The sequence below is a fragment of the Rhinopithecus bieti genome, unplaced genomic scaffold (assembly GCF_001698545.2).
Source record: "Rhinopithecus bieti isolate Rb0 unplaced genomic scaffold, ASM169854v2 scaffold_9615, whole genome shotgun sequence".
NCBI classification, from domain to species: domain Eukaryota; kingdom Metazoa; phylum Chordata; class Mammalia; order Primates; family Cercopithecidae; genus Rhinopithecus; species Rhinopithecus bieti.
In genome coordinates, this window is record NW_016806325.1 from 1118829 (window position 1) to 1142633 (window position 23805).

Consider the following 23805-nt stretch of genomic DNA (forward strand, 5'->3'; position numbering starts at 1 on the left):
TATTCATATTTATAAATAATAATTTTAAAAGCTTATGGAATAAGACTATACAGAAAGAAAATATTTTCATACAGCTGTACAACATGTTTGTGCTTTAAGCTAAGTGTTATTATAAGAGAGTTAGAAAGTTAAAAAAATTTAAAAGTTTATAAAGTAAAAAAAGCTACAGTAAGCTAAGGTTAATTTACCATTAAAGAAAAACATATTTTTAAATAAATGTAGTGTCACCTGAGTGTACAGTGTTTGTAAAGTATACAGTCATGTCCTAGGCCTCCACACAATCACTCACCACTCACTCACTGAATCACCCAGAGCAACTTCCAGTCCTGCAAGCTCGATTCATGGAAAGTGCCCTACACAGATATTCCATTTTTTATCTTTTATGCCCTATTTTTACTGTACCTTTTCTATAATATGCTTAGATCAGTTTAGATACACAAATATTTACCACTGTGCTACAACTGCTTACAGTATTCAATACAGTAATATGTTATACATGTTTGTAGCTTTGGAGCTATAGGTTCCATGTAGCCTAGGTGTATAAAAGATGTTACCATCCAGATTTGTGGAAGTATACTCTAATAGGTTCACAAATGATGTTAGTTGCCTAACAACTCACTTCTCAGAATATATCCTTATCATTAAGGGATGCATGAATGCAAATTATATTTGATTTTTTGCAGCATTCTTATTAAGAATCACGTAATTTACAAATTGCAATGCTTTTTTAACGTTAAAAGAAAGTAAATAAACCACTGGGCAAAATACCCAAGCTTCATTATTTCTGCATAAATAAGCTCTTTAAAAGATATAGGACTTGAATATATTGAAAGACATAAGGCAGATTTTGAAATATTCATGCCAACTTATCAATAAAGGAAATATGAAGCTATACTCATCAAGTCCTTTTCCATTACTTTTATGATAAAGAAACTCATAGCGTTTATACATTTTGTTTCTTTGTGAGAAATTTTAAAAGGTTTTACAAAGTACAGGTAAAAAGATCACGAAAAATACAATATTGCTCTTTTCTTGTTCAAGCTTTATAAAGATTAAAATTTTAATTTTAAAATATTTTAAAAGTTAAAATCCTAGAATTGTAACCTCAGGATCAGGAAATTTTATGTAAAGTACAATCAGTACACTATAGTAAAGAAAACAGCAGTTACCTGGGCTGCTCCTGTAATCATATTTGGAATGAAGTCCTTATGGCCTGGAGCATCCATTAATGTAATAACTTTGGTTGTGGTTTCAAACTTTGTCATACCAACATCCATGGTTACTCCCCTTAAACAAAACATAACATGGTTAGAATGTACTATGTAAATAGTGCTATAGAGTAAATTAATAATAGTCTACATGCCCATCTACATTCTTAGGTAAAAATGGAAACTGTATTTATAGACCATTATTTTTGAATAATTAAATTATCACTCGGGGCTGGAATTTCTGCTATAAGAGAAGTGCATCCTTGTGGCTTTAACACAAAGTGGTGGACACAGTAAGAGCTCAATAAAAATGATAGTTATGCCCTATTACCTTATTTGTTTTGTAAGAAATAGCGTAAATTGTGAAGAAAGATAGATACATGGGGACAACTCTAAATGGGGGAAAAATACTGCATATGAGAAAAGATAAATGAAAAATTACCACGACCAAGAGATAATTTTCTTCATGTTCTATGCTTATGCTTCACTAATTATAGAAATGAGCTTATAAAATGTACATTTGCAAGGCTGGTTAGTATGCTACATATTTAGAAAACACGAGGTATCAAAGCAGATGCCTAATTTTTAAAAACAGAGATAGATGAACAGCAGATTGCTTTGTATCCCATTTAATTCTTCTTGGAGACAAACACAGTGCCTTTTTTCAGCCACAAAAATGTAGATTCAGATTAATGAAATGCTTGGGACTAGAAGCTTTTCAAATTGCAGATTTTTTCGGATTTGGAATATCTGCATATACAAAATGAGATATCTTGGGGATGGGACTCACATCTAAACACAAAATTCCTTTATGTTTCATACACACATTATACACATAACCTTAAGGGAATCTTATGCAACATTTTCAGTCATTTTGTGTGACCTGTCACATGAAATCAGATGTAGAATGTTCCACTTGTGATGTCATGTCAGCACTCAAAAAGTTTCAGATTTTGGAGCATTTCAAATGTCATATTTTCAGATTAGGGATGCTTAACCTGTAAAAGAAGGGCCCAAGGAAGGTCTACAAAGGCACTCAGTCATTCTAGGCCTCAAGAATTTAGACAGGGAAATCATGTGGCAATTAACTAGGTTTGCCCCAAAATCACCCGAAGGAAGGACTAAGAATACTCCCTTTTACTACCAAAAGAGTACAACAATTACAATAATGAACTATAGGTTTGCCCTAGCAATAAAGTAACTGTAGATCTCCCTAGTCAAGCCATTTGAGTTTAATCTGAAAGCATGGGCCATCCTAGTTTGCCAAAGTGATGCTTAATTCTCTTTAATAATTCCCAAATAATCTAGGGACGACAGGCACCTTCAGAACAATGGTGAACTAAGACTTATTCTGAGATCCTCCCTAGACTGACCTGGGTATACTCCGCTGACCCAGCTCTGATTTCAATTTGTAACCCTAAGGATATGAAATGTCACTTAATTTACCAATTTCTGTTCTTCAGTATCTGAGAAGAACAGGAGACATACAAATATTTAACATGGTGGGATAAGCAACATATTACGCTTTGTAAATGCTATTAAGGAACATATGGAAGTGAGCTAAAACTTCCGTCATGTACCTGGAAGCATCTGCTATCTATGGAATGAAGAAATATTCTAAAACTTACATCATGCTGAGCAATGAAGAACTAGCAGCAGCAAAAGGCAGCAGCAAAAATATGAGAGCCAATCAATAGATGTATTGCCAAAAAAGCTAAAATGACTGACCATTATAGGAATCAAATAGACTATTAGTTCACTTGCCAGCTCAACTAAAATACTAGAAAAATTCAAGTAAACCATTCTAACTTAAATTATACTGTTCTCAAAGTCTTTACCTGCTTATTAGATAATGCAAAGAAAACTAAAAAGCCACATACTTTAATAATGTGCTTGTTGAACTGAGAGGTGAAAATTATTTAGGCTTCTAATAATGCAATATATACAATTCCATTGTTTTCCAAAATTGGCAACTGTCCAGCTAATTTTTCTTACTAGGATAGAAAACAGGTCTGTGATACTATCCAGAACTAAAGACACCCACAAAGAAAGAGAAACCATTATGATACAAATTCTGGTATATCAGAAAAGCTAAGGAATACTGTGACCTGCTTTACAGAGTGTTACCTTGTATGTTATAATGGAGACTATCCAAGACTGCAAGAAAATACCCATTAAAAAGGCATGAAAATCCGGATATATTCTCCAATAATCAGACTGAAGACATCAGGGAACACAGTTTAATCACCTTGTTAATTTAGGACTTCCACAGGACTTTACAGGTGTGTAAAGAGTCATTATTTTGACACAGTTAATGTATCTGCCATTTCACTAATTATTAAGGTCTCCTTTGGCTCTCCCACCCTAATAACCCTAACACGATCTATACTGTCACTCTAAAAAGACTTCGAAAGAAATACCATTCTTTGGCCAGAGTATATGAGTAGCTGCATATTCCTACTAGAATCCTCCCAAAATTAGCACTCAACACAGTAACAGAGACAGAAGAGTAACTGCATTATAGCTACAGAATTACTTGTTTGCTGACTGTCTCATAAAAACATAATATATACAGTATAAAAATGAATTGTTTGGTAATTTGAATTTGCTGGTTATTTAGATTCTAGACAGAAGAGGTTTTACTACAGTTACCTCTCCTTTGTAAGGTGACATGAAATTAAGTCTTACTCATAATTTTAATTCAAAATCAAGACAATTTGACAAATACTTTGGGAAGTGACAACTGAAACTTATCCCATAGAATAATTAGCTTACGATTTTTACTGTTTTTTCTGCATGGCTTTTGTTTTGTTTCTTTTAAACATTCTTTTAATCTATTTCATAAAATTCAGAAGAGAAAAAACAGAATGTAGATTACAACAAAAAAAGTCAAAATATTTCCCTGATATTTAAAAGCTATTTTCTAAAAATAATCTCTAAAGTATTTATGTTTTACAAATTCAACACATATTACACACATATTTTAGAAGACTGTATGACTTCAAACTGAAAATTTTGAAATATAGTGACTACCTTTCCCTTTCTTCGCCAGTTTCATCCAAGACCCATGCATATGCAAACGAAGCTTTGCCAGCCTTTTTAGACTCCTGTTCATACTTATGCATAGTTCTTTTGTTTATATTACCCAGAAGATAAAGCATATGGCCCATCAGAGTACTTTTCCCAGCATCAACATGACCTAAAGAAAATTGATTCAGGATTAATACCAGGTACATTTCCAGATGTTCACATTAAGGCACTGCATAAATGTGTAATTCAATATTTCATGTTAGTGGTTTACAGTAATACCAATATTTATCAAATGACAGTTACAACATCTAATTGAAAAAAAACAGCATGTCTCTTTACAGAGGGGGGAAATTTCTCAGATTTTTGGAAATTAAAATTGTCAACAAGACATGCCAATTTCAAAACGTTCACAAAATGAAAAATCCCACAATCAAGTGTAATGACCTCTTTGGTAACTTGGCATTATCTCTCCCCAGGTGACTGGAAAGCATTATGAGGCCCTGTGCCTCCTCACCCTCTGTCCATTCCACCCATGGAGAAACTCAGAGTTTCCATGCTGCCACCAGACAGTGGGCAGGCTAAGGCATGGCTGGCTGATGATCTAGAGGGACAAAGAGCATTACCAATGACCACCAAGTTGAGGAGCTGCTTCCCTCCTTGCCGCTTCTCCAGTTCCGCCTTCACATCTAATTGCTGCCTCAGCTTGCCAGACTTTTTCACCGGTGCTGGGGTTGAACTCTGCTCTTCTGATGCTTGAATCGTGTGGGGTGGATTAGCAGATTTAGAAGCAGTCTCAAGAACATCAGAAGAAGCAATGGCATCTTCAATGGGCCGTTCTTTTTGAGGTGTGTGGAAACTATGACCATTTTCTTCAGAAGATACTCTATAGAAGGCAGATAGGAAAAAAGTATTTTAAACCAACTCTATTGATGTCCTATAATGTCAGAAGGACAGAGAAGCTGTTTCTTCATAATCCTTTATGCTGCAGACCAAAAATAATCTCTGCTAAGTAGCTAAAGTCTGTTAAAGTGGAAACGATAAGTAGCTAGATTCAAACCACACAAATACAGACATGGAAGACCCAATGAGAAAAACAGTGTACCAAAAATGAAGACAAGAAGAAAATATGTTGAAAAATAACTGAAATTCAAAATCTAAGCCCACAGCCTTGGCCATATAATCCATCCTATCAAAATCAATGTTATAAAGGAGATATTTTGTCAAAATGGCATCAAATATATTACTGGAGATGAATTAGTACTAAAATAATAGTTTTACTTCAACTCATCCTTCCAACATGATAGACTTATGATCTTTTTTACTCAAACATTACCCTTAGGGGAGATATCTCAAATGACTACAGTTCATAAACATTTTTGACAGTGGAGCTTTAATTGATTAATTCAACAAACACTTGATTTACTAAAAACTACAATATATACTAGGGACTGATGTCAAAAAGAAAATGACATAGAAATTAAAAAGTCAACTACCACTCCCAAAAGATTACAATCTGGTGAGGAACTCAGATATATGAAGGAGAAACAAGGCTGCCCAGCTTAACTTATTCTTTCGTTGACAAAAGTTCTTCATGAGCTTGTTGACACGCCACATAGAATCTAGTACCAGTGCTACTCTGTGAACAGCTACAAGGAATGTGACTTAATAATCAGACTATGATATGCCTCACTTTCCTTTAACAACTATGGATAAACAGATTAGGACAAAGAGCAGGTTAAATTGGAAGTTATTAAGAATGAAGCCAATTACATCCAATGTGGAGCTGACAGAGAAAAACTACATACAGAAAGCAGTTCATAATAATCATTTAAGATTGTAGCATGATGGATATGTATAAGCACATCTATTTTCTTCTTGCCTATTATTTTCCCTGTCAGGGCATTTTATATGCCCACTATTAGTCCTTCACAACATGCCTCAGGAAGAGAGTCACATTAGTTATATTTGCAAATTCATTAAAAGCCACATATCCTTTCTCATTTTATTTTGCTTTTTCAGATCTCCACTAACCAATTTAGGTATTCATTTTTGAGCACTGCTTAGACAGATGCACTTCATCTTAAACTAGTAGGTAAAAACAGTAGTATGTGGAAAATGTTCCCATAGTTGTAAATGATTCTAACAGGCTAAATTAAGTGAAATCAAACAGACTCTAATTTGCAAATATTTGTTTGAATGACCACAGCTAGTTCTAAAACCAAAACATGATAACTTTGTATTTAGAAGAATGTAAAAAGCCCTACAAACTATAATACAAGTGATCTACTGTGACTAGACACAGGCTCTGGTTTGGATCAGACCTGGGAGAAATCACAATCTCGGGCCCCATATCTTTTTGCTTTTAGCTGCAAAACATTTTCTTCAGAGGCAAGCTTACACTAAATTCAATATGGAAAACAGATCAAAGCAGACAGCTATAGTGGACAGAGTGGGCAGGGGCCTGAAGCTCAGTTCTCCCACCAATCCAGGCAGCCCTCAGAGGGGTTGCCAGAATAGGAAGGGCTTCACAAAACAGCGCTGACTTGATCATTTCATTTGCAATTCAATAACATGAAAGGCTTGTTTTCCTCTGGCTTTCAGGATAGCATTTCCATTTAAGTAAATCTTTTTTTTTTTTTTTTTTTTTGAGATGAAGTCTCGCTCTGTCACTCAGGCTGGAGTGCAATGGTGCGATCTCAGCTCACTGCAACATTTGCCTCCCAGGTTCCAGTGATTCTCCTGCCTCAGCCTCCTGAGTAGCTGGGATTACAGGCACTGGCCACCACACGCGGCTAATTTTTGTATTTTTAGTAGAGACAGGGTTTCACCATGTTGGCCAGGCTAGTCTCTAACTCCTGACTCCAAGTAATCTACCTGCCTCGGCCTCCCAAAGTGCTGGGATTACAGGCGTGAGTCACTGTACCCGACCCCTTTTAAGTAAATCTTAGGTAAACTGTAAATTAATTCACTAAAATTTTACAGTGTTGGTGGGAAGTGACCAAAGTAATTAGAAAAGTATCCTAGGTAAGTCTGCCCTTAGTCAAAAAAACTTCTGCATATTATGAAATAAAAGTCAATGTTTTAAGTTTTGAAAATACCTAAGATAAGGTCTAAAATGACCACTTGGATTTCAGGCCTATAATTAATTACTGATTGGTATAAATGAAAGAATAAGTTGGTTGAATTTTTTTCAGTTGCTTTCTGGTATCATTTTGTAAGCTTTTTTTTTTTCTTTCCTTCTTTTTATTGAGATGTTCTCGCTCTCGCTCTGTTGCCCAGGCTGGAGTGCAGTGGCACAATCTTGGCTCACTGCAGTCTTGGCCTCCCAGGTTCAAGTGATCCTACCTCAGCCTCTTAAGTAGCTGGACCATAGGCACGCACCACCATACCCAGCTAATTTTTTTTTTTTGGTAGAGATAGGGGATCTCAATATATTGCCCAAGCTGGTCTTGAACTCTTAGGCTCAAGTGATGCTCCCAGCTCAGCCTCCCAAAATGCTGGAATTACAGTCCTGAGCCACAATGCCCACCCTGTACACTTATCTAATATTATAAAATGACTAGTCTTTTTTTTTCTCTAAACTACCTTTCTAAAAGTAAACTATACATGAATCTAGAGGTTTAATCTTTCTTCTTGAGTTAAATACTTGAAGCTACTAATTGAGATTTAAGAGTTTAAAAGAAAAATATTTCTTCTATATGCAATGCTCCATTTCTACTTACATGCATTTACTTGCATCTACTATTTTTAATGTTATTAAAGAAAGTTTGCTATTTCAGTTCCTTCCAAGCAATGCGTTATGCATTATCCTTTTTTTCTTTTCTTCTTCCAAATAGAGACAGGATCTCACTCTGTTGACCAGGCTGGAATGCAATGGCAGGATCATAGCTCCCTCAAACTTCTGGGTTCAAGCAATCCTCCCACCTCAGCCTTCCAATGTGTTGGTATCACAGGCATGAGCCACTACACCCAGCCATATCCTTTTTCAAATAAGACATCATTGAGAATCACACTATATAGAAATCTATGATGCTGAAATCTTGACTCAAAAGTGTTTCATTGTGTTTCTATATGCTTTCTTAAGACTAACCCAGAATAGGCTAAGTGTTATCCTTATTATAAATCTCAAAAAAATCCTATAATAGTACAACTTGGTTGGCCTTGAGCACTATTAAGCATTTCTGAGTATTTCAATCTATAACTACAGACCTTTCATATTCTAACAACTTCTCCCATAGAATCACATCAAAATGTTGCCTTGTGGGTGGATTTTTTACCTTTATATTATTTGTAAGTTTATTTTTAAAATAATATGTATTTCCCCAAGGATTCTGAGCAACACATATTTAGTAACTATTCTGTAAAAGGAACACAGTGATGAACCTTACCAGTCCCTGGCCTCATGAAGAATACAGTCATAAAATTCTGAAAGGCCTGCATTGTACTTACAGAGCTTTCAAAAATTACGCACATTTATTGACACATTTATTACCCATTATCTTTATAATTATTCATTTAGATACCTAAGCATTTACTTCTAATATAATACATTATTTTGGGTTCATTTGCATGTTGCTAAGACTTCTGAAAAATCTTTTGAACTAAGATTATACAATACTTAGAACAATAAATTGTATATTCTATTTATTTCCTCTCTCTCTCTCTCTAATGGAAAAATCCCATAATAGAATTAAATGGCACTCAAGAATAAGGACAAAAGGGGCAATTATAATTCTGACAACCCAATCCCAGTTCAGAAGGAAAAACGGCATACATGAAGCTTTTTGAGACCAAATCAGAATTCTAAATTATTTTAACAGGCTAAAGTTACTCATGATAAAATTAACTTTTCATTCATCTAATCATTCAATTAATGTATACTGAATGCCTACTATGTCCTAGATAAGGAGTCCTTTCCTTCACTGACTTTGAAATCTAGTGAATAAAGTCTTGTTTCTATAAAACCAAAATTGAACTAGGTGATAATTAACATTCTTTCCAACCAAAACTCATGATACCTCACTAATTTAGACAAAAGAATATTGTAACGAAAAAAAAATAAGGCTCCTGAGTTTATATTTTTTAAAAAATATAACTTGGGAAAAGGGAGAAAAAAAGGAAAAAAAGTATGTATATAAAAATCTGTTGTTTACAGTTAAAAACCTATTGTTTATATTTGATAACAATGCTTCTTTATCATTTTGACAGACAAAATACATACAATTTATAAGTAACAGATTTATTGAACAATTGAAAATTCTGAAAAATTTTAGAGTTTAAAAATTAATGGCTTCAAAGCAACTCACTTCCCTTGTCTATAAAAACTCCTGGAAGGATTCTAGAGACTGTGATAAGAACAAACAAGTGCTACCAAGGTATGCTTTATTTCCATTTTTCACTACTTGTTTCAAATTCTAGGTATGTTTCATATCATATGTCTTTGCTACAATGGTCCAATTTATTCAATACAAAATCCAAAAGAGTTTAAAATATTTCAGTTATTAAAAAATTTAATTAATGATTCCATGATTCGGGACTCACTCCGAAATCTGGTTATCTCCGCCACCTAGTGGTATAAGAATTCCCTATCGCACAGTGCTAGGTTTCACAAAATCATAGGTTTTTTTACGTTAAAGTAGCTATAAAATATTTATGTGAGAAAACTGACAGTGAGGTAGAGTAAGTAATACACACAAGATAAGGCCAGAATCAAGCCTAATTTCTCATTTTGTCTCTTTGTACCATGTTGCGCTGAGGATATATGATACTTCAATGCTAATGATACATGATGCAAAATTGAAACAGTCTCTTTCTTACAGACTAATAGGAGGCAACACTGATTTCAAAAACCTAGGGGTGGGAGTGGGGATGAGGGGGGTACTCAAAGTCTTACCCAGGCACTTCAAATCCCATAGTTTGCTTCTTTCCAGATACAGTCATTTTAGCAACTTTTGGCACAATTTCAGATTCACTTCGCGATATCTGGGAATCTACTGGTTTTCCTAATTAAGGAGTAAAACATAAAAGACCAATTAATTTATTTAGTAATATACAGAAATCTATTACGTATTATTCTAAATTATAGATTATAACTTTCACAGAATAAATGTCTTTATAAACACATAATCTTATCTCTAAAAAATTTAGTAAGATATTAATGCTGAAAGAAATTCTGTCACTTTAGGAAATCCCCTATTGTCAGGACTCTCCTATGCTTAACCTCCACCAAATCTCTTCCTAATTTTGAACTGACTGTTAAGTTTCAGTATTAAGAGGTCACAAGGTAGTTTCTGCACTAAGCCTTGTTCTGACATTATACCTAGACCCTATACCTCCCTTTCCTACCACACCCTTTCACAATACTAAAATTGTTTGGTCAGTTAGCAGATGGCTAAACTATTTTTAATCCTGTGAGATTTACGAACTGATGAACAAGTTGAGAGTCCACTGAATTGTGCTGGAATATAGTTTATATTTTACTTGCACACAACACTAGACTTACTAAAATACTGATATCTATAAAGAATCTGGGGAAAGAGGTTAATGTAGAAAACTGAATTAAGAACATGGGGGAATTAGTCAGGCATGGTGGCACGTGCCTGTAGTCCCAGCTACTCGAGAGGCTAAGGTGGGATGATGAGTTGAGCCCAGGAGTTTAAGGTTGTAGTGAGCTATGATAATGCCACTGCACTCCGGCCTGGGTGACAAAGCAAGGCTCCGTCTCAAAAACAAGAAAAAAGGCTGGACGTTTTTACAGGCTCACGCCTGTAATTCCAGAATTTTGGGAGCCAAGGCGGGCAGATCACGAGGTCAGGAGTTCGAGACCAGCCTGACCAAAATGGTGAAACCCGTCTCTACTAAAAATACAAAAATTAGCTGGGCACGGTGGTGCACGCCTGTAGTCCCAGCTACTCAGAAGGTTGAGGCAGGAGAATCGCTTGAATCCAGGAGGCAGGGGTTGCAGTGAGCCAAGATTGCACCACTGCACTCCAGCCTAGGCAACAGAGTGAGACTCTGTCTCCATAAACAAACAAACAAACAAACAAATAAAATTAAAAATGGAGGAATGGAGGAGAACAAATTATGCGCTAGATCAAAGAAAGACTTTTTTTTGCATTTGATCCCTACATAATTCATTGAACTTTTAAAAATGTGTCTTTATAATTTTCAGAAAAAGTACCATCAGGATTGGATCTACACAAAACTATGGAAACTGCATGTGCTACATTGGTAAATACATATACAGAAACCACTAACAATACAAGAAAAGATAAGTTAATGTATAAAATTCATTCAAAATGTTTGCTGTTTGCCTATATACACCAGGCACTATGCTGGAAATGTGATGGTGAAGAGCAGACGTAACACTTGCTCTAAGAGAGATTACATTCTAGTGGGGAAAACATACTAAATGGTTAAAAAAAAAAAAAGAGTACAATTAAAATTGTTATTAGTGTTATAAAGAATCCATATATGATGCCATAAGATTTGATGATAGGGCACATGACTTAGAGAGCTTCTCTGGGAAAGTGAGAATTGAAGCTATGGTGGGGAAAATGAATATAAATTATAATAACTAGCACAGAAAGAAAGAGCATTCCAAGCAGAAAGAGAGGCTTGTATAATGGCCCTTCTGTAGGAGGAAGCACAGTTCCTCAGAGGGAGTAAGAGCAGAAGGGAGCTACATGAAGCTGGAGAGATGGGCAGGGCCAGAGAGTGCAGGACCTTTAGGTCATACCAAAGATCCTAATGCTTGCTCTAACAGAGGCGGAAGTTACAAAAATGAGGTAAGCAAAAGAGAGGGGAAGGGGAAAGGGAGAGGAGGATGAAGTAAAGGGACATCTGAAACAAACAGTTTAGGGAAAATTTTGAAATTGAGACATATTAGGAATTTGGACCTAATATCTGAGAGTTCCAAATGACAATGAATGTTAAATAGGCAGTTGAACATGGTGGTTGACCTCAAAGGAGAGGTCTGAGCTGCATCAACACATAATTGGTAATTGAAGACATAGATACAGGCGAGACCACCAAGGGAGAGAGCACAGAGCAAGAAGAGAAGTGGTCCTAAGAGGCCTTGGAAGAACTCTAGCATTTAATGCCAAGATAACGGACAATACGCCTACAAAAAGGTGAAGGAGAGCCAGGGAGGGTGGTGCCAAGGAAGCTAAGGGAAGAGAGTGTTTGATGGAGCTGGCATCACCAGGATCTGGGGCTCTGGGCCAGTCAACTGAATGAAGACTGAAAACATTCACTGGTGACATGATCACTTTGGATAAAAGTCATTGGTAGAGTTAGCAAGAGTCATTTGAAAAAAGTGAGAAAGTAAAAGCCAAACTAGGTTAAAAAATATAAGGTGAAAAATGAAGGCATGTTCACTACTTCTCATCTGTAATTTCAAAATCCAAAAGCATTGAAATATTAAAGTTTTGGGTTTTGTTATTTTAATAACTCATTTGGAAGCAAAGTCTGACATGGACTGATATGAAGCTATTTATCGATAGCACTTATTGATCCTATTGAAAGTGACAGCCACACACTTCAGGGCAGAAATGGCAATGTGTCTGATTACAGGGAACTGCTCCACAATTCACTGGGGTATGTACATGTACATACAGATGGTATGTACATGCTAACGTTTTCCTAATCCAAAATATTCCAAATTCTAAATCAAATCAGGTCCCAAGAGCTTTAGATAGGGATTGCATATGTATGAAAATGATTCTTTTAAAAAGTTTGTCCGAAAAGGGAATAATATGGCAGAAGAGCAATAGAAAGGAGAAATGGGATCAAGCTGATAGAAAAGATTAAATGGAGAGGTTTAGTTGAATAAATTACGAAGAGATGATCAATACTTTAGAATTTCTAAGAAGGTAGAATGAGATGGAATCCAAAGTACAGGTAGAAACTGAGCTGAGACAGGAGAAACACTATTTTATTTCAATAGAAGGTAGTTTTGCATGTTTAGGAACTGGAAAATGAAAATTCCTAATGGATGATTTCTATTTTCTCCGTAATACAGCACCTAATTATGCTCTGGGACCACCCAAGGAAAGTAAAAAGATTTGCAAAGTGAATAAGGTTTTCAATAACTGCTGTGCGAAAAGAGAGTAAGTTGAACACTTAAAAAATAAAAGGAACTGTTGGATAGTATTGAGGGCCCATTTAAGATTTGTGATAATGAATTTATAGTGGAATCTATCTGCCTTTGTGTGACTTTCTCTAGCAATGTTCAGCCATTCATGAAAAAGGCACAGAGAAGACACTAACTGCTTCATTAAGAGTTAAGGATCTATCCAACAGGTATAAGAAGAAATTATATGGCACTGAAATTACAAATAATGAAATCTAAGCTGATTTTTAAAAAATAAATAAAATGACAAAGGAAGAGTCCTGATGCACTAGGAGAAAGCAGAGGGGTCTATAAGTAAAGAAGGAGAAGAAATATTAGTAAATTTCTGATGAGAGGTGAAGCTCACTGGAAATAAGGTAGTCAAAGAACTGAAAATCCACTGTTGGACTTGGCGGTACAGATGGGTCATGAGCTGTGATCATGAAGAGCTTAGGGGGAGAAGAAAAGAGTAAGCCAGCTGCCAAAGTCTCCCATGAGTAAGGAGAAGTGACCGTGAGGCTGTTCACTAGATGACAGCAGTAAGGACTGACAGAAGGCTGGCTCAACTAAAGACAGTAACTTCAAAAGAACAGAAATCAAGGGGGGAAAATGATGACAGAATGATGATGGAAAGGAAGGAAAGAGAACAAAGTTACCTTCCAGAGCCTGAGGTTTAAGAGGCTATAAATGAAGTAAAGCAAGGAGTAGAAAAAAACACTAGGAAAATAGATTGAGAATTACAGAAGGATTGGCTTTGTATGAAAAAGCAGTTCCAGAAGTTACAGCGAAAGTGAAGGGGAGTGAGAGGTGAGTGAGGAGATAAGGAAGGAGGATACTTAAGGGCATGATGCTGATGACAATGATGAGGTGTGGGTATGTGCATGCATGTGTGCTAGGAACAAGGAGACATCCTGACAGATTAAAACAAGGAAAAGTGGCATAGGGGATTCTGGCCTCTGTCAAAAGGAGGGAAAAAAAACCATAGAGCATGAAAATGTCTCAATCCAGTCTTTACAACACTAATTCCAACTTCCTGTTATAGTTCATCTTAGTATCTTCCAACCATTTTGCACATAAAAAATTTCTTGTCCCACTTAACATATTTAGTGCACTGAAATACGGAAATTTTGGCTTTTAAAAAAGTAGGTGGGTCATACAATGGCATAAAAGGTTCTAAGCACACAAAAAAAATTGCAGTGTGATCCTGTAATATTTCTGGGGATGCAATAAATATCATAATACTTTTCTTTTTGTGACTTTTCTATAGAACATCAAACTTGTGATGTAACATTTCAAAAATGCAGTTATTTAAGTGAAAGTCTAGTATGGATTTGAATACCACCCCATTAAAGCAGTGGTTCTTAAATCTTTACTTTCAGTCAGGTACCCCTTTTAAAAACTAACAAAAACCATGGGGCATTCTTCATAGAAAAATGTACCATACATATAAAATTTTGCAGGCTATTTCAAGGACATCAATAAGTACAACTCTAGAACTTTTGAGAGATAACCATGGCTAAGGCTATTTTGGAAATATATTAATTTAAATTAATGATGTTCTCCATAGTCAAGGATAAAAACATACATTCAGTAAATTATCCACTGAGCTGTTCTTAACAGCAAGGTGATATACTTCTACTTACTCAATCACATTACAAAGTCCCCCTCATGGCTAGCACTATTCTGGAAGGCAGGCAAACTCTACTGATATAGGTCAGAAAGGAACTCATAATTAAAATAACCAGTCACAGATCAATAAGAGATACATATATATAATCAAATCCATCATGATTTTTAACATGTAAAATGTTTACTGTGTTCTCCTATCTTCCCCAAACAACTGGAAATTCATTCACCACTTAACAATCCCAAGAAATTGAACACTAAATTTTCAGTAAGTCCCAAAATATGACAATAAGAAATAAGTACTGGATGAAAAAAAAGGAAGCATTGATTCTAGTCCCTGCCCTTCCACTAATTAGCTGTCACCTTATGGCTTAAGCAGTTCATTTAATTTCACTAGCTTCAGTTTCCTCTAAACTTTTCCATGAAGTACGTAAAATTTCCACTTCCTATTAAGAGGTGAATTAAACCACTAAGATATCCTTTAAATCAACTAGCCCACTATGAGATAAAAGTAAAATGCACCATTCCAAAGAAAGAGTATCAATGTCCTCCCCTAAGCCTCACAAAACCCACCCACCAAATCATGATCACCCAAAAGATACATATTCTGAAAACTCATATATTCATCATTAGTTTTCCGTCTCTAGAATAGAGAAGAACTAATCATTTGTTAGGTAGAGTTTTCATTCGGACAGAAATAATAGCAACCCAGCTGAAGGGCTACCCAACTGATCAAGTCTAATCTTATTTTATAGACGAAGAAACAAGGGACAAATAAATGACCTGACCTTAGTGGCAGAGCTTGCACTTAAACCAAATTACCTCATTGCCTGTCCAGTTGACCTCTCTCATATTCCAGCCACCTCTGCAGCAAAACATATTAGAAACTGCCTCCTCTGTCCCTAGTGGTTACCCCTTGAGAAGCTGCTTTCCCCAGGGCTCTCCTGGTTCCTTCCTGTGGCTAAGATCTAAACAGTCTAGGTTTTCTCTTGACCATGAAATGATGTAGGTCCCTTGTCCTGAAGATGTTTTTTTTCCAATGTATATTCATTTGTGAAGGATGCAAAGGTAGATCTCTCTCACATCACACAACTGATACAGACTCGCTGAATTTAATGAAACCCTCTGCTTGCATATCCCCAATTCATGCTCTTCTGAATCATTCCTTTGGTCTTTAAGCACGCTCATTATCAGAATACTAGCTGTCAGGGATCAGGAAATGCCTTATACACGTTCACATAGTGCACAGCACATGACACAGTGCTCTGCCTGTAATAAGCCACCAATAAATAGTTTAATGATTAATCCCTAAGGGTTTAAATTGTGAAACTACAAGGTGACCTCTATTGTCTTTATAAGTTATCTTAGATGGCAATAACCTCCTCAATTTACTCTCTTTACTTACTCCTTGCATTTAATACCAGCTACCTCCCAGAGTTGAGATATAAATTCTAGAAAGTCAACATGGCACTCTCATACGCTCTTCAGCCAGGTGCTTTACATGGTCTTTTACCTTTACACAACCATGCAGAAGAGGTATAATTACTCCTACATTTCTTTAGAGCAACTGGGGTTCAGACAGGCTGATCTGCCAGAGGCCATAAAACCATGGCCTGTGACATAGCTAAATTAAAAAAAAAAAAAAAAGATATGAATTACATGGTGCTATTATCAAAAATCGTATTCTACACTATTCTGAGAGACAAATTATAAAAGTTGTTGAGCTGAGCTGTAGAGGCAATAAGCAAGAGAACTTCAAAATATGTACCTGAGTAATTGTAGAAGGCTTAGCAAATGAAATGAGATTTGACTTGACTCAAAAGTAATAAAGAGGAGGCAAAAAAAAAAAAAAAAAAAAAAAAAAAAAAAAAAAAAAAAAACATGAGAAAAGGCATATGGAGGGGTCAGTGGGGCAAAAATTCTAAATGTGGGCACTCATCAATAAACTTTTAAAGACTATATAGCTAAAGTTTTGAAAAAATGGCTTTTTTCCAAAAAAAAAAATCTTTTGTAGATTTATGTTCATGGACTCCTTTTCTCATTTAATAAGTAGAAAGTAAAACAGAAGTAGTACTAAATATTCTTTGGAAGGATAAGTAGTAAAACTGTTTAGAAATGAGGAAAGCCAAATTAAGATTATGGAAGAGAAAAACCATAGAAATGTATATGTGATGATGATTTCTCCATAAAATATTCTGCTGTGTCTCATCATTCTATAATTCCTCACCTTTTCCAAGCCATTACAAGGCATTCCCTAAGCTTCAGCCCTAGGATCCTATTTACAATCTACAGATATCGTCTATACACAAGGGCAACCAATCCTACTAGTCTACTATGGCTAGAAATCTAAGGCTCGGCCATCAAACAATTCACAGAACTCGAGCCTTGACCTAGTCATCAGATATTTCAGAGATTGAGTTTACCCCATCTGAAAAATGTACCCCCCACCTCACAATGATGTAATAAATATCATATACATACAAGCATTTAAGACATTCTCATACCAAACTAAAAAATCAGATGTTTATTCTATAAAAAATTATTTTATTGTTTCTATAGTAATATCCTGGGAAGAAAACACTTATGTAATGGCTAAAGTTTGTTATCAGTACATGTTTACTGATAATTTTTGGTTTTACTGGCTATTTCTGTACCTACTAACCTCTTTTAGTTTTAAAATGATTTTAGGTGATAATAGGATCAAAAAGTACTACAATAAATATGTATCTCGCCACAGATAAATAGTATCACAAAGTACCTTACCTTGGCTTGAACTCAGTGTTTTTTATTTGCTTAAGTGTCATGCAGATAAGTTTCAAGAGTACATAACAAATTAAGAATGATCTGGTAGAACAAGTCCACTGGGACTATTTTGGGGGGGAAAATGCCAAGTTGATGTTGAAGTTCATCTGGAAGAGTAAATGTGAAAGAATGACCAATAAAATAAACTAAGAATAATAACAGGGGAGTTGAACTACCAGATATCAAGATACCAGATATCTAATGCAATGAATTAGAATAGGGCATCTGCAAATAATCCAATTAGTAGAAATATATTTACATGAATGTTATATATAGGAATTAACAGGAATTAAATATATGGAAAAATATATAGGAATGTATACATTATATGTGGTTACAAATAGAAATTCAGTATATGCAGAAGTGTTTCAAATCAATGGGAAAAGGATGAGTTATTCAACACATTATACCGGGAACACTGGCTAATTCATTTAGAGAAAAGGCTCTATCATATATACAGCATATCATATAAATTCCTTATCGATTAATGATATGAACATAAAGCAAAGAGAAAAACACAAAAATATATGTATAATTACTTCAGGTACAGATGTACAAATTTGTTATAAAAATTTCTGCCTGACTAGGCGCGGTGGGCTCACGCCTACAAATCCCAGCACTTTGGGAGGCCAACGTGGGAGGATCACTTAAGGCCAGGAGTTCAAAACTGGCCTGTGCAAAAAGCAAGGCCCTGTCTCCACACACACAAAAAAAATTTTAATTCGCTGGGCATAGTGGCATGCACCTGTAGTCCTAGCTACTCAGGAAGTTGAGATGGGAGGATCGATTGAGCCCAGGAGTTTGAGGCTGCTGTGAGCTATGATTGTGCCAATGAACTCTAGCCTAAACAACAGAGTGAGGCATTGTCTCTTTAAAAAAGGTTCCCCCTGATTAAAGATACCACAAGTGAGCATAAAATATGTGAGGAAAATATATACAAGGAGTTAGTTAATATATACAATAAAGAGTTCCTGGCCAGGCATGGTGGCTCACGCCTGTAATTCCAGCATTTTGGAAGGCTGATGCGGGTGGATCACCTGAGGTCAGGAGTTTGAGACCAGTCTGGCCAACATTATGAAATCCCATCTCTACTAAAAAATACAAAAATTAGCCAGACGTGGTGGCATGCACCTGTAATCTCAGCTACTCAGGAGGCTGAGGCAGGAGAATCATTTGAACCCAGGAGGCAGAGGTTGCAGTGAGCCAAGACTGTGCCATTGCACTCCAGCCTGGGCGACAAGAGCAAAAGTAGTCTAAAAAAAAAAAAAAAAGAGTTCCTACAAACTAGTGAGAAAAAACTCCTCAGAAAAAGAAAGTGAGCAATAAATGGGCCAGGTCAATAAACACAAGTCAGAGGTGTGGCAGAGGAAAGGGAAAAAAAAAAATGTTGCTATGTACACCATACTTCTGAGAATATGGCCTATAGGAACATTAACACTAATGTGCAACAGTATATGAATGAGATTGTTCACTGTGTTACCATATATAATGACAAAAAATTGTAGATGTATGTAAGGGAATGGTTATGATGTATCCAAACAATGGAATAGTATGCTACAGATACAGAATAAGAAGTATGAAAAGATCACTATGACACATGAAGTAGAAAAAAACAACTGAAGTATAATATAGCAATGGTCCTATATCATACCACTATGCGACTGGCATTAAAAAGTGCATGCTTTTTAAAGTGATTACTTCTAGGGAGTGATAGTAGGAAAGAGAGGAGTTGACTTTTCAATTCAAACTTTATACACTTCTATGCTACAATGACTATATATTATTTTTATAATAAAAATGACTCATGCCTCTAGTATCTGATATGGTGTCTCTGCTTTCTATCTCTAGCTCCCCAAACCATGTTCTACTTCTGTCCACTAGGGTTTTCATCATCTCACCTGCTAAAATATACTCCATAGCTCTGTACAGAAAAAATCTACTTGTACATTTAGTCTTTAACATGACCACAATTTATCCTTCAAGATCCATCTCTTCCTTGCAACTCCCATAAACAGACTGAGAACCCCTGACATAAACACTCTTGCTTTCTCACATGCATGGCCATGGCTCATCTATTTCCATGTTTCATGCAAAAGCCACTACTTTCAAGAAAATTATACTTTAATTTTATTGTGCTAAGATTTGTGATTATTAATAGAAGGAAGTCATAGCTTCTTGGTAATACATGAATCACAGAGGCCAACTTCAGCAATGTATGATGAAAGACTCTTAGATTCATTTCACAAAGATTTACTGAGAGCCTCTGAGGTAATTACCAACAGAATAAAGTACATATAAAGTTACATGCATACTTTTCATGCCCTCACAGGAGAATCCCAACAAGCTTTCCACACCAAATGCCTCCAATTCACCAGCCAGTTAGGTTAATAGATAAGACATGGACTCTGCAGCAACACAACCTGAGTTTGAAGCCAGGCCCTGCCACTCCATAACCTCAAGTGAATCACTTAACTTTTCTCTATGCCTAGTTTCCTCGTCCGTTAAATAATAGTATCTGCCTAACAGAGATGTTAGAAGAATTGAGAATTAAATGAGCCAATACATGTAAAGTACTTAGAGAAATGACTGGCACATATGAAATACCCAATGCTTCACACAACTAACAGAAAGCACATAGTCCGTGGGTCTCTGACAGTCACCAAAATGCCAACTTCCTCTTTTTCTCATGTGATACCAGGACATTTACAGACACAAATTACTCTCTGGCTATCACACATTCATTCATGAAGGGAAGGCCGAGAAATGCCAACTGTGTGACACTGTGCTAGGTACAGAAATAAACAGATCCAAGAATGTGGTGAGACATAAGCTTAGAAAAGCAGGTAACTCATTTAGGACTACATCTAACGTTTCACTTGATCTTGAAACATAAGAGCCACTGAAGGAATTTAAGCATTGGAGATACATATCATACTTTTAAAACTTACTCTGACCTCAGAATAGAAAATGGATTGTGGAGGCAAGATGGAAAGGAAAGCAATTAGAAGACTGTTGTACAAATACATGTAAGAAATTCTATGAAGTGATCTATGAGCAATGGAGATAGACAAAGGAATATTTAAAAGATATTACTCTAAAAGATATTACAGTCAGTCCTTCATATCCTTGGGTTCTGCATCCATGGATTCCACCAAACACAAATTGAAAATATTGGAAAAAATTTAAGAATACGTTATTTAACTACTATTTACATAGCATTTGGTATCTAGATTACTTATAATCTAGATTCCTTTTCATGTAATGGTAATTTTAAAAAAGTAATCTAGAGATGATTTAAAAGTATACAGGAAGATATGAGTTATATGCAAATACAACGACATTTTATATCAGGTATTTAAGCATCAGCAGATGGTTGACGGGGGGCAGGTAGCAGAGCCGAAACCCAAGGAAACAAGAGACAAGGGTACAAGGTAAAATCATGAATCCTGGATATCTGAATGAATGGAGGAGATGAGAGAAAGGACAGTCCTCAGATACTCTGCCAAGAAAGAAAGGGTAGATGGTGATGCCATGAACAAACAGGAAATACCTTCCAGGAAACTAAGAGAAGTCTGCTGGTCAGAATCTTATTTCTCCTACTCCTTTCATTCAGTACAAAATTACAACAGTCCATAGAGGAACTCTGCTTCCTCCTCCTAAGTAGAAACTGTCACCAAAAACTTTATTAAAGACTGCCTAGACATGATCTTGGATCTTTAGAGCTTTTCAGGTTAAATTACAGCATGTTCTTGGCACTGAGGACACAAAGATGAGTGACAGACTATTTTCAGATAGCTTTCATTCTAACAGATGTGATTAACAGCACGATAAGATGAAAAGAAAAAAGAGACAGAGAAATTAAGATAAGTTTCTAGGAGACCACAACCACTGTGACTGCAGCTGAACAAGTATTATAGCACCGGAAATGAGTAAGAAGGAACAGACATGAGAGTCAATACATTAACAGAACATGGAAATTAATTAAATCTTAGGAAGGCAAAACACAGGAACCTAAATGACTGCTATGACTCTAACCTAGACACTGTTCACGAATATAGACACATTTGGTCAGACACTCCTTCAAGACAGATACAGATAGAGGCCAGGTGCAGTGGCTCACGCCTATAATCCCACTTTGGGAGACTGAGGTGGGCAGATCACCTGAGCCCAGGAGTTCAAGACCAGCCTGGGTAACATGGAGAAACTGTCTCTACAAAGAAAAAAAACACAAAAAAAATTAGCTGGGCGTAGAGGTACACACCTGTAGTCCCAAGTACTCGGGAGGCTGAGTAAGATGGATCACTTGAGCCCGGGAGGCGGAAGTTGCAGTGAGCCAAGATCATGCCACTGTACTCCAGCCTGGGCGACAAAGCAAGACCCTGTCTCAAAAAATCATATAAACAAAAAATAACCCAGACATACAGATAGAAATCCATAGAAAACAGTTGGATAATCAGGTTTACAGGAATGCTAAACAACATTAAAATACATGAAGCGATTAAAGACCTAGATAGCTTATAGAAAATGAAGAATGAGAAGGCAGCCAATGAAGCAACACTAATACTCAATAGAGAGGGAGGCTGAAAACAAGTATCTACTTTCCTCATAGAATCCTTACATAGAATTGAGATTCACACATCATACAATTTGAGAGCCATATGTTAGAGGTCATTTGATCTTGTCCATCATTTTATAGATGAAAATTTAAGTGAGTTTCCAAAAGTTCACATGGCTGATTAGTGGAGTTTTCGCTCTGGGGTTCTGTAGGTTGCTTCCAAGGCACCCTCTCCTTTCCACTCTCTGTCCTCTAAATCTTCTCAGAACCTCATGGAAGTGGTGTCCCCAAGGTAACTGAAGTAGGGTGATTTTGAAGTTGAATGTATACAAAAACTGCCAACCAAGTGCCTCTAAATATACATATACACACACACAATACGCACACACATATTTATTTATTTTTCTTGGGGGACGGAGTCTCGTTCTGTTGCCCAGGCTAGAGTACAGTGGCACGATCTTGGCTCACTGCAACCTCTGCCTTCCGGGTTCAAGCAATTCTGTTGCCTCAGCCTCCCCAGTAGCTGGGATTACAGGCACACGCCATCACACCCAGCTACGTTTTTTGTATTTTAGTAGATACGGGGTTTCACTGTGTTGCCCAGGCTGGTCTTGAACTCCTGAGCTCAAGCAACCCACCCAACTCGGCCTCCCAAAGTGCTGGGATTATAGGCATGAGCTACTGCACCCAGTCTTTTTTTTTTTTTTTTTTTTTTTAGATGGCGTCTTGTTCTGTTGCCCAAGCTAGAGTGCAGTGGCACGATCTCAGCTCACTGCAACCTCCGCCTCCCGGGTTCAAGAGATTCTCCTGCATCAGCCTCCCGAGTAGCTGGGGATTATAAGTGCCTGCCACCATGACCGGCTAATTTTTCTATTTTTAGAAGAGATGGGGTTTTGCCATATTAGCCAGGCTGGTCTTGAACTCCTGATCTCAGGTGATCTGCCCACCTTGGCCTCCCAAAGTGCTGGGATTACAGGCCTCAGTCACCATGCTCAGCCCCTTTAAAAATATTAATGCTTTGTCCAGATCACGATTTTGTGAGTTTAAGTGAGGTTAACCATCATTAACATCTACTCAGATACTTCTGAGTAAGAGTTCATGTTAAAACCAATTATTCTGATTAGGTTTAATGTTTGCATTTCAGAATGTCCTAATACACAGTTAAAGCCTAGCAGTTAGATCATTTTCTGCTTAACAAAGAGAAATTTTCTGTTTACTACAATTTTAACTTCCAATGGGAAACCAGAAGGCTAGGCTATTCTTCCTTTGGTAATAAACACCTGGATACTGTCCTCTTAACACTCTGTGAATGGTGATTTGGGGAGGTGAGAAAGGTGTATTTAGCCTCTAAAGCGTACATCACAACATAATCCTATCAACTTTAGGTCACACATGATAATCTCAAATTGCTAAAAATAATAGCTCCAGACCAAAATGATGTAACTTGCATAGCAAGACTTTATTGCATATTC

General features: G+C 36.4%; 1 protein-coding gene across 2 annotated transcripts in view; it reads right to left on the minus strand.

Moving 5' to 3' along the window:
• Positions 1–23805, minus strand: part of HBS1L (HBS1 like translational GTPase) — a 106716-nt gene that overhangs the window by 38161 nt on the left and 44750 nt on the right. For both annotated transcript variants that reach the window (XM_017875475.1, XM_017875477.1), the window contains 4 exons: positions 10132–10240; positions 4862–5121; positions 4242–4407; positions 1170–1287 (listed from right to left, as the gene is read on the minus strand). In XM_017875475.1, the coding sequence (XP_017730964.1) occupies positions 1170–1287; positions 4242–4407; positions 4862–5121; positions 10132–10240 (653 nt within the window). The remainder of the gene's footprint in view (positions 1–1169; positions 1288–4241; positions 4408–4861; positions 5122–10131; positions 10241–23805) is intronic.